The sequence below is a fragment of the Oreochromis niloticus genome, linkage group LG3, assembly GCF_001858045.2.
Source record: "Oreochromis niloticus isolate F11D_XX linkage group LG3, O_niloticus_UMD_NMBU, whole genome shotgun sequence".
NCBI lineage: Eukaryota > Metazoa > Chordata > Actinopteri > Cichliformes > Cichlidae > Oreochromis > Oreochromis niloticus.
Genome location: NC_031967.2, coordinates 71,638,787 through 71,650,476, shown reverse-complemented (window position 1 = coordinate 71,650,476; position 11,690 = coordinate 71,638,787). Strand labels below are relative to the sequence as shown.

The following is an 11,690-nucleotide window of genomic DNA, read 5'->3' as shown; positions in this document are numbered from 1 at the left end:
TCTCACGACCATTGATCAACAACCACTGATCAAAGACCATTGACTGTTGCTCAAAGACCTTGAGCACCATTCACAGAGAGCTGGGGAATGGCTGCAATCACAGCCTTGTGAGATGGTGACAGATGTACCCTGAGGCCCCCTCCTCCATTCAAAGATGATCTTTCCCTTTTCATGTAAATGGCCTGTTGGGTCTAAACTCAGACCCCGCTAATTCTAGAGACTTATTCCCGTGAAAGAAAAACAAGGCAACAGCGGTCGATCGTTTTCACTTGCAAGGGAGGTATCGTCTGTGTCTCACACGAAAATGACCCCCCCGATGACCTCCTCCTGCTGCCTTTTATTGAGAGACAGTTCACACAAGAAGTAACGCCCACATAGTTCTAAGACAAGGCTTTGTATGTATATGTGTGAATTTCTATATGTAAGTAGGAATGTGTGTGTGTGTGTGTGTGTGTGTGTGTGTGTGTGTGAGAGAGACCTCCTGCTGACCAAAGGGTCGTAAACGCAGGAAGCTTACATCAAAGGAAGTAGATCTTCCAGATAGGATGTATCTGCAATAAACATTCCAGCCCCTCATCCAGAACCCCGAGAATCTGGGGAGGGGTCTGTGGAATTCCTTTCATCCCACAGTTAAACAATGTAGAAATGGATGGTAAGCATAAAAAATGACAAACATTCAACAATTCACTCTAACATTCCCTCCTGTTTTGTGATTTTTATGCTCCAAATTATTCCTATGTAGTATATTGTTAGCCATGCACCTCTTGCTTGACAATTTCAGCGCAGGCGTCATTCATACACAGGCTTCTGTCATGTCATTCATGTCAGTCAATTCATACTGTTGTAAAAGTACATAATTAACAAATGTATCAGAAATCATCTTAGTTCGCATTGATATTATAAACTGTAAAATGCATCCTATACATAAGCAAATCAATGTCAACAGTCTAAAAAACAGGAATTAATATTTTCAAAAGAAGATGCCACCAAGGACCAGACATTCACCAAGTTATCCAGCCTTGTGGTGCATCTACTCCTGTCGTGCGATTCATTATGTATTCCTGCAAGTAAACAACTGAATGTAACAGTCAAACAAGAAGAATCAACATACTCAAAAATCATATGTCTCTACAATCCAACTGTATACAGACATAGACATTCAAACACATCAGTTGACTTTATCTTTTGTCCATGTGGCTCTCAGCTAACTTCAAAGCTGTAGCCTGGTCAACACCCTTCTTTATGACTCCTATCAATCCCCCGAGATCTTCTCACTGTAGGCAGTGGGGGTTAGAGTCAACTGGTAAATTATCTGCATTTACAACTTCGCCTGTCCTGTTGTCACCACAGAAAAAGCTTTGTAAAGGAAATTGGATCAAGCTGTTTTGATCTTCTTGGCTCAAAGCCTCAACCAACTTATAGAAGTGTTCATGATGTAAATGTAGACAAAAGGCTTCTCTGTTTGCATCCTTCTAGCAGAGCACAAAGAATAGGTGATGTTGTACAAATTCCATGGTAAATCTCCAACTTGGACTAATCCATTGCCCTTCATACACATAGGTAACTGGCCTGTTTCCAGTTCGTTTAGCTGTTCAATGTCCTGCAGCGAGTCAGATTCTTGGAGTCAGACTATCAGGTCTGTCTTACCAGAGCAGTTCACCGTCCCAGCTACTGGTGAATCAACCTTCCATTCAGGTTCAGAAGTTGAAAAGTTGGCAGTGTTCCAAGTATGTTTACTCCTGGATGTGTTGCCACGGCAACCAAACAAACTGTCTCGCTCTCAGTGATGCTATATGGCCACAGTCCAGAAGAATGTGTAGCCAGTGGCATCACAAGCATAACCATTGGTCTCGTTCTTTATGTGAGCGGTTGTTCACAAACTGCCACCAGTAGTTGTTGAAAACCCCATGCGGGTGCTGGGTGTAGTTTGCTCTGTCCCAGTGCGCTCCTGTCATCCCACTCAGGGTCCACAGGCACAAGAAGGCGCACAGCACATTCCCAGCCATTCTGATGAGTACCTGTGGCTCAGTTGGTTTCTTCACCGGATTGAGACGAGGGGCCCTGGAGGCTTTCCCCCCCCTTTGTACCCGGTCTTCCTGCCACTTACCCCGAGCTGGCCTGGATGTGTGTCACCTTCTTGCAGTGCGCTTGATGTATCCAAGCGTTCCTTCCAGCAACTTCACCGCTGTGGTCGTCGTCAGCAGCATCCGATATGGACCTTCCCACCGTGGACTGGACCAGCACTTCCTCTCCATGGCCTTATCAACATCCAATCTCCAGACTTCAGACTCTGCTCCTGCGGAGAACAGAATCATCTGGCAGATCATTTGTTCTCAAGACTTTTTTACTTTTAAACATTTTAAGCATCTAATCTACTAATATGCTCTCTCTTCTGCAAATCTATCATCACTACAGAAGACTAGAACTCTAAATGCTCTAACATATATAATCTCAACGAGTCAGACCATTCTCTGTTGGAGTAATCCTCATGTACATCTTAACTAATTCTACACAGTCTAACCATGTCCTGGTGTCTTTTCCATTGACTTCCTGAGTCTTAGCTTTACTGTTCCATTAGTTCTCTCTACCAACCCTGCACTTTGTGGGTGATGTAAACAATGATGTTTTAGTGTTATTCCTAGATGTTGTGCCATTAATCCAATCACTTCATTTACAAAATGTGAACCATTATCACTATAAATGGTCTCGGGAATCCCATGTTCCAAATGGTTGCAACATATCATACATGACCTGCAAAAATTTTTTTTTTTTTTTTTTTTTTTTTTTTAAGGGTATTTAATCTTAAAGGGTATCTAATCTTAAAGTATAAACTACTCATTATCTCCCTCCTGTTGCGACATGGCAAAGCCCATGGCGCAAAATAGCAACACTTTTATACAACTTCTAAGGCAGTATTGGTTTATCACACAGATAACAAACACCACCCTGCAAGCTCGCTCCTTCTGTAAATCACAACTGCTTTCCTGCAGTAGATGAGTGGCTATACATGTCTGCCAGTGCATCCCGCATAATAGCCAACGTCTGCTGGCGGTGCACTGCTAAAACGTTAACACCATGTTCTCCTAAAGTTGCCTCTTTCGCGATCTTATGTGCAAAAGCACTCCTTAATGCAACTGGATCTTTCCCTCACATGTGTGCTACACATTTGCAACCAGCAATCCTACTGGGTAATAACACTGCCTCCAGCAGATTTTGCAAAAGTTTGGCGTGTTCTACAGGTTTCCCTGTAGAGGCTGTCACACCTCGTCTCACCCACTGCACTACAAAGAAATGTAATGTAGCAAATGTATATTGGCTATCAGTGTATATTGTCACATTTTGTTTCTCTGCAGCTTTACATGCTTCCGTTAAAGCTATTATCTCTGCTGCTTAAACAAATATGAAACATGCTAGTTGTCCTGCACAAATAACTTTCTCACTGTCTACTACAGTAAAACCTGTTTTAGTCTGTCCCTCTACTGTTGTAAAACTCAAACCATCAACAAACCAAACCTTTCCCTAACCATCTATTAAGTCATCCCTCGGCTTACACTCCTTCTCTACGTGCTGTCTACACTCATGAGAAGTGCCCTCTTCTTTTGTTGGCAAAAAGGTTTGACGGATTCAGAATTGTGCATCACCTTATGGTAATATGTATGGTTGTGAAAGTAACAGTAACATTAAAGACAAGCAACTAGAGCTAATCTTTTAGGATACTAAGTTACTGGCTTCACTTGTGGAAAAAGTGCTGTTAGTTATTTCACAGTCACCTGGCATTTGTGCTGTTCACAGAACCACAAGTCCATCGCTGGACCTCCTCTGCGCTGTCACTTTTGGAGCTTGGCACGCTCCCTCAGGTTCTCATGTTCCAACGCTGCTAAAGATTTTAAAGGCAGAGCACGTCGTACACCTTAGTTGTCTTCCTCAATGTCAACGTCGAAACGCTTTTATCTCATTTAAGATTTTGCCGTGCAGAGTCTCCTCATGACGATCTCCTGGAAGCCCAGTAGCACAGCTCTCGGTGCTGAAGGTGATCTCTGATCCTCCTGAAGACTCTCTCCAGGCCTCAGCTTCCATCTTGTGGACGATCCTCTCAGTCACTTCTCTCGTCATGGCATCTCACGACATCTGCAAATTAAAATGACACTCCTCTCGCCACATGGCTTCCGCCATGTGTCAACTCCCGAATGAGACATGTACAAGAATGTTGCACAGTCTCCCTAAAACAATCTCCAGGGTTTGTCCCTTGGAGCAGCTTCACTCCAAGCTGTAACCCTGTATAAAAACATCAGTCAGCAATTAAATGTTTAGCTTGTTCAACTCTCAGCTCCACCTGGAGCCTATATCCTGGAAGACAAATCTGTTAAACGTCACATTCTCAACCGACTATAGATCATAAGATCAATAAAGTATTCAGCATAAAAGACAAATATCATGTGCAGGTTTTCTCCAGTCATTAAATCACTATTATTATCATAATTTGTCCCAAATTATGAATCATCCCAATTTATTCCACAATTTAATCGGTGACTTTCCTTAAGTTTGTCACTCCACTCATTTTATCACTGTGAGCTCAATAGTGGCCAGCTAATGAGCCCCATATTCAACTATTCTGTAACCACTGCACAGTTGTTCAATTGTCACTTGTCTGTCTGTGCTGAATCCTTTACAAGCACTCTTAAAGAAAAACAAACATTAACACACGGTTCATCCTGGTGGTCAGGCGTCGGCCATCCAGATTCCAGAGATGCTGTAAAAAGGTCATAAAGTTAACACTCTGCTGTAAAAAGGTCATAAAGTTAACACTCTGCTGTGAGAAAAGTAACAATGGTCTCATCACAGTATGTCTCAAACTGTATTAATTTCTCCCCTGTAACATTCACATTTTCTCCAACATTACAGTGTAATTTCATCATTAACACATAGCCTGTAACTACAGTTTTCTTCACACAAAATCTCAGTAATCCCGTGGTAGAAAAACATCATTAAGATGTGTCCTACTATAAATCACGTGATCAAACCACATGATTAACCATCTGCTGTAAAAAGAAATGTAAATATTAGCGCTGCGCAGTTGGATACACACTTTCTCACAGTCATCTCTGTGAGCAACACAAAGTAGTTAATGACACACCCATGGTGAATTCACAGACACAGAAAATTTTAAACTAAAAGGTTAAATTTGCAGAGTTCACATAGTCATGTGACCCAAGTTTCCTCCTGTGGTCTCCTTCTGTTCCTGCAACAGAGACACACACAGAGATGCATCCACACCTTTGTCAGGTGGGGGTTAACTTCACACAATGGTGTTAAGTCAGTCAGTCTTGTCAGCTTTTGTCAGTCAGTCAATTTTTCCACTCATTTTTTATTTGCTGACAGTTAGAACCTCTCGTGACGCAATAAGTTTCTACTGCCAGCAATGACGTCATTTCAAAAAAAAAAAGAAGAAAAAAAAAGAATTTAGACTGGATTACGTCGCTGAATCCTTTTTGGTAGGGACTTGTTTTCTGATTGTCCCAAATAAGTGGCTTTCTCCTGAGCCCATTTAAATTTTTGGAGAAACTCACTTTGCAACAGTTTTCTCGACGACGAGTCGTATAACGCTTCTGTTCTAATTGTGCATCTCTGCTCAAACAGAGATCATCAGACGAAACTTTCAGTGCACCATGAAAGTAACAAAATTAAAAGAAAGAAAGAAAATAAAGGAAAGCAAAGGAAAGAAAGACCTTGTTAAGTCATGACACGTGTTCTTCATGCCAGGGGGATAAATCGTACCAACCCATTTGGCAGGCTCAACTTAGTAACAAAAGACAAATCAACAGCCAGTTTAATCTCAAACATTCATCCAATCAGCCACACACAACATACAGCATAACCCTGTTGTCTCATCACATAATAAGTTTCTTCTCTTGTAACCAAATGTGTGCCATGGTAAAACTTCTTCACACACCAGCAACTCACAATCAGCTCACTCAGCTCACTCATTTAAGACCCTCATCAGCATTCTGTTTTCCTCTATAATGCAGTCATCGGTCCTCCTATAATATTTAGTCCACTAGTTTATGTATCATTTTCAGTGACTTGGACAAGATGACAAACAGAATCTCATGCTTAGATGCTGTCTGGTCTTCATGAGTATCATTTATTATGTATGCATGTAGGGTTAGTATGGTTGATGCATTTTCTGTATCTTGTTGTGTTCCTCTCTCATCACATTTTCATTATTCTCATCACTGCTTAGACAACACACATCTCTCTCTGTCTTTTTTTTTTAAACTGTCCTTTCCTCCAAAACAGAAAGTAGCATTACAGCTGTCTCAGGCTGAAAAACACCAAACACTCTTCGTGCTATCTTCCATCCACACAACTATTTTATTTCTTTTTGTCCACTGGGCAGGTGACCTGCAGAATCACGTCTGCCCCAGCTGGATACCTTTTCACACACACCGTGACGTCAGACACACTCACACTCACTTCTGCTTAGAGCACAATTTCACTTCATTCTTCAACGATCCACACACCACGTGCTGCCCAATAAAAACTTTGCAGTGTATTTCATCCTCTTTCAAGACAAACTTAAACACCATGTTTTTTTTGTTTTGTTTTGGGGTTTTTTTCTGTTGTCAAAGATGGATATGTGGTTGCAACGTTTATGTTCACTTACTTTCCTTTCTGTCTCCTCTCCTGCCTAGTCTGTTTTGGACTCAATGCTGCTCCTAATACTCAGCCACCTCTGCTCACTCACGCTCTTCTCTGCTAACATTCTTGCTCTTTCTAATGCTTTTCTACGGTGTTGTTTTAGAGTAGTTGCAGTGGATTGAGCTGTGGATTCATCCTCAGGTTTCACAACTACTACCTATAATATTGCTCTTTTAACATTCTGTGCTTCTCTTCTCTTTTGAGCCTGCTCCAGCCACAACTTCCTTCCTCCGCTTAACTTTCCCTGTTTTACCTGCTTCACTTACAATTATTCTTTCTACAAGCATTTTACACTGAACTTCCACTAATATCCCTTCAAATCCATTTTTCTTACGCCAACAACCTACATTCCGCGTGCTGCCCGGTGAAAATTTCTCCATAAATTTTACATCCCCTTCTAAGGCAGACTTACACATTTTATTCTCACACAAGACAACAATCAGCCACACTCACGCAGACCACGTCTGGCCCGCACACACACAACATAGGCCTATCGCTTGCGTCTACACGCACAGCTAGCGCTCTCTGTTGAAAACTCTCAAACGCCCCATATGGCGGAGAATTCAACTGTCGGACACTCTCCAACGCCCCAAATGGCGGAGATTCCGAACACTCCTCACGGCGGAGCTACCAAACCTAGGTTGTCTCCACGCCCCACACGGCGGAGAAGCCTGCGTCTCTCTCACGTGGCTAGCGCGCTCCCGGACTCACGTTTAACGTACAGCCCGTAGCCGCTCTCTATTGTTTTGGGTCCACGTGCGCTCTCGTGACCAGCGCTCCCGTGCCTGCACTCAACGCAGGGTCACATAGCTGCTCTCTAAGGCCTTCTGTACTTACTGTTCGTGTTGTTTCCGTTCATGGGAAGAGTCTCTGTACCCCGTCAATCGCCATCCATCCCGAGGGGAGTTCAGACGCAAACTTTCCGGCCTAGTGACAAGCAAGGCACTAGGGCTTTCCGTCAGCCATCCCAGACGTCGCGGTGGCGTCCTCTCCCTCTCCTCGCGGTGGATGCGATGTGTTAGGCTCCGGCTCTCGAAGGACCAAATAAATGTTGGGTCTAAACTCAGACCCCGCAAATTCTAGAGACTTATTCCCGTGAAAGAAAAACAAGGCAACAGCGGTCGATCGTTTTCACTTGCAAGGGAGGTATCGTCTGTGTCTCACACGAAAATGACCCCCCCGATGACCTCCTCCTGCTGCCTTTTATTGAGAGACAGTTCACACAAGAAGTAACGCCCACATAGTTCTAAGACAAGGCTTTGTATGTATATGTGTGAATTTCTATATGTAAGTAGGAATGTGTGTGTGTGTGTGTGTGTGTGTGTGAGAGACCTCCTGCTGACCAAAGGGTCATAAACGCAGGAAGCTTACATCAAAGGAAGTAGATCTTCCAGATAGGATGTATCTGCAATAAACATTACAGCCCCTCATCCAGAACCCCGAGAATCTGGGGAGGGGTCTGTGGAATTCCTTTCATCCCACAGTTAAACAATGTAGAAATGGATGGTAAGCATAAAAAATGACAAACATTCAACAATTCACTCTAACATGGCCTCCTGGACTCCGCGCTCAAACCAGCGTTCACATTTACTCAGGGCCTTCTTGATGTGATGCTCTTCTGCTTCCCTGGCTGCTGTGTCTGTGGGGATGGTGTTTTTTCTGTGTTGTAGCGTCCTGATGATGCCCAGTTTGTGCTCCAGTGGATGATGAGAGTCAAACCTTAAATACTGATCTGTATGCGTAAACAGGGTGTATGTTTAAGACCAGTTGTCTTTATGATCAATTCAATCACCTATAACATCTCCAAGTTTCTGGTAGGCAGCTCTGAACATCGAAATGTTTCTCTTACTGAAATCACTGCATTCATATGAACAGAATCAATGTTTTGGGATCGCGGAGTTGTGGAGGATGTCTCAGTTAATCAGATAAAGTCAAACTTACAATTCGTGAAAAGATCATGAATGATATGCCCCTTGATCATAAAGAAGTAGATGTTACGTAGACTGAAGTTCAGAGTGGTGCGTCATTCATAAAGTATTCTGTTCCAGCTACTGGAGAACAACATCATCACTTTTGTGAAGACTGAGCTGAAGAAGATCCAGAAGGCTCTGAATCCAAATAAGCCCCAGTGCTTGGAGTTTCAGAGGGAGAATGATGAGTGGAGGAGGAGCAGCAGAGAGCCATTTGTGAAGATCACAGTGGACTTCCTGAGGAGAATGAAGCAGGATGAGCTTGCTGACCGTCTGCAGAGCAGTAAGAAGATTTATCTAAAGATCTGCTGGATAAATAAGACACTTATGACACCAGTGTGTTCAGTCATTTCTCAGTGGGTCAGAAATTGTCATCACCATTTTGAAAAATATGATTGTTGAAGTTGTATTTTTATTATTATTATTCAGAACTTCAAGCTGCTGTTTGTCATCGGAAACTTAAATCTACTCTGAAGAAGTTCCAGTGTGTGTTTGAGGGGATCGCTAAGGCAGGAAACCCAACCCTTCTGAATCAGATCTACACAGAGCTCTACATCACAGAGGGGGGGACTTCAGAGGTCAATGGTGAACATGAGGTCAGACAGATTGAAACAGCATCCAGGAAACCACACAGACCAGAAACAACAATCAGAAAAGAAGACATCTTCAAAGACTTACGTGAACGAGATGAACCAATCAGAACAGTGCTGACAAAGGGAGTGGCTGGCATTGGGAAAACAGTCTTAACACAGAAGTACACCCTGGACTGGGCTGAAGACAAAGCCAACCAGGACATCCAGTTCATATTTCCATTCACTTTCAGAGAGCTGAATGTGCTGAAAGAGGAAAAGTTCAGCTTGGTGGAACTTGTTCATCACTTCTTTACTGAAACCAAAGAAGCAGGAATCTGCAGCTTTGAAGACTTCCAGGTTGTGTTCATCTTTGATGGTCTGGATGAGTGTCGACTTCCTCTGGACTTCCACAAAACTACAATCCTAACTGACCCTAGAGAGTCCACCTCAGTGGATGTGCTGCTGATAAACCTCATCAGGGGGAAACTGCTTCCCTCTGCTCGCCTCTGGATAACCACACGACCTGCAGCAGCCAATCAGATCCCTCCTGACTGTGTTGGCATGGTGACAGAGGTCAGAGGGTTCACTGACCCACAGAAGGAGGAGTACTTCAGGAAGAGATTCAGAGATGAGGAGCAGGCCAGCAGGATCATCTCCCACATCAAGACATCACGAAGCCTCCACATCATGTGCCACATCCCAGTCTTCTGCTGGATCACTGCTACAGTTCTAGAGGATGTGCTGAAAACCAGAGAAGGAGGACAGCTGCCCAAGACCCTGACTGAGATGTACATCTACTTCCTGGTGGTTCAGGCCAAAGTGAAGAAGGTCAAGTATGATGGAGGAGCTGACACAGATCCACACTGGAATAAAAAGAGCAGGAAGATGATTAAGTCTCTGGGAAAACTGGCTTTTGATCAGCTGCAGAAAGGAAACCTGATCTTCTATGAATCCGACCTGACAGAGTGTGGCATCGATATCAGAGCAGCCTCAGTGTACTCAGGAGTGTTCACACAGATCTTTAAAGAGGAGAGAGGACTGTACCAGGACAAGGTGTTCTGCTTCATCCATCTGAGTGTTCAGGAGTTTCTGGCTGCTCTTCATGTCCACCTGACCTTCATCAACTCTGGACTCAATCTGATGGAAAAACAACAAACAATCTCCCAGAAGTCTGAAACAAGAGAATCTGCAGAGAAACACTTCTACCAGAGTGCTGTGAACAAGGCCTTACAGAGTCCAAATGGACACCTGGACTTGTTCCTCCGCTTCCTCCTGGGTCTTTCAGTGCAGACCAATCAGACTCTCCTACGAGGTCTGCTGACACAGACAGGAAGTAGCTCACAGACCCATCAGGAAACAGTGCAGGATATCAAGAACAGGCTCAGTTGGACTCTGTCTGCAGAGAAAAGCATCAATCTGCTCCACTGTCTGATTGAACTGAATGATCGTTCTCTAGTGGAGGAGATCCAACAATACAGGAGTTCAGGAAGTCTCTCCACAGGTAAACTGTCTCCTGCTCAGTGCTCAGCTCTGTCCTTCATGTTACTGTCATCAGAAGAAGATCTGGATGAGTTTGACTTTAAGAAATACTCTTCTTCAGAGGAGGCTCTTCTGAGAATGATGCCAGTGGTCAAAGCCTCCAACAAAGCTCTGTGAGTAAACATGAACTCATCGCTTAAAATGATCGCTTAAAATCTTATAATCAATAAAAATCTTTAAATCATGGGAAGTAAATCAGAAATTCTGAGTTCAAAGAACTGTTAAAAAAAACATAAAAATAGTGAATTAAATGATCATCAGTCGCTCAGTAAATATTTATTCAGTCCAGTGGGACGTGTCAGTATTTCTGAGACATTTTTGTCTGTAACTCTTGTCAAAGTAAAATCCAGACCCAGCCAATAAGAACATGAGCTCTGATCCTTCAGCCCCTCTGACAGGTTTATTATCCTCAGCTTGTTCTCTTGTCTCCAACTCCAGCAGTTTGTTTTTTTATCTCACTTTCAGTGCAGACTCTCCTTTTTTTTTAAGTCTCTGCTGCGACTGTGCTGTTTTCATTCAGTATGGAGGGAAAAACTTGGTGTTCATAACTGAAATTGTCACTCAGATCCTGTTTCTTGTCAGTAAGATATCTAACTGTCATAACAAGTGTTTCCCACAGAATTACAGTGGATTCTCTCTGGGTCCTCTACAGTTTCCTCCCAACGTCCAAAGACATGCTGTTAGGTTACCTGGTGATCTAAACTTCATGCAGGTGTGAGTGAGAGTGGTTGTCTGTGGTACCCCTGAGCAAGGTACTATCAAGGTACCAATCGTGGGCACTGGATTGGTAGCAGTCACGTCTCATAGGTTTAAAAGAAAAAAAAAAGGTTTAACATATAAACAAATTTCATTTGATCATATATATTGTTTGTTTTTTTGTTTCTTTCTTTTTTCTCTCAGATTGAGCAGC

The 11,690-nt window shown here is 43.1% G+C and overlaps 1 protein-coding gene and 1 long non-coding RNA gene across 2 annotated transcripts; one reads left to right on the top strand and one right to left on the bottom strand.

Annotated features, from left to right (window-relative positions):
• Nucleotides 1-257: 257 nt before the first annotated feature.
• Nucleotides 258-4,362, bottom strand: LOC112844684 (uncharacterized). Its single transcript, XR_003217413.1, has 2 exons — nucleotides 3,771-4,362; nucleotides 258-2,296 (listed from the first exon to the last, which is right to left on the bottom strand). It is a non-coding gene; the product is annotated as an uncharacterized LOC112844684 (long non-coding RNA).
• A 4,353-nt stretch (nucleotides 4,363-8,715) lies between these two features.
• LOC112844582 (protein NLRC3-like) lies at nucleotides 8,716-10,955 on the top strand. Its single transcript, XM_025904208.1, has 2 exons — nucleotides 8,716-8,952; nucleotides 9,099-10,955. Exons 1-2 carry the CDS (start codon nucleotides 8,916-8,918, stop codon nucleotides 10,895-10,897), a joined length of 1,836 nt encoding a protein of 611 aa, XP_025759993.1. The 5' UTR covers nucleotides 8,716-8,915; the 3' UTR covers nucleotides 10,898-10,955.
• Nucleotides 10,956-11,690: the final 735 nt, after the last annotated feature.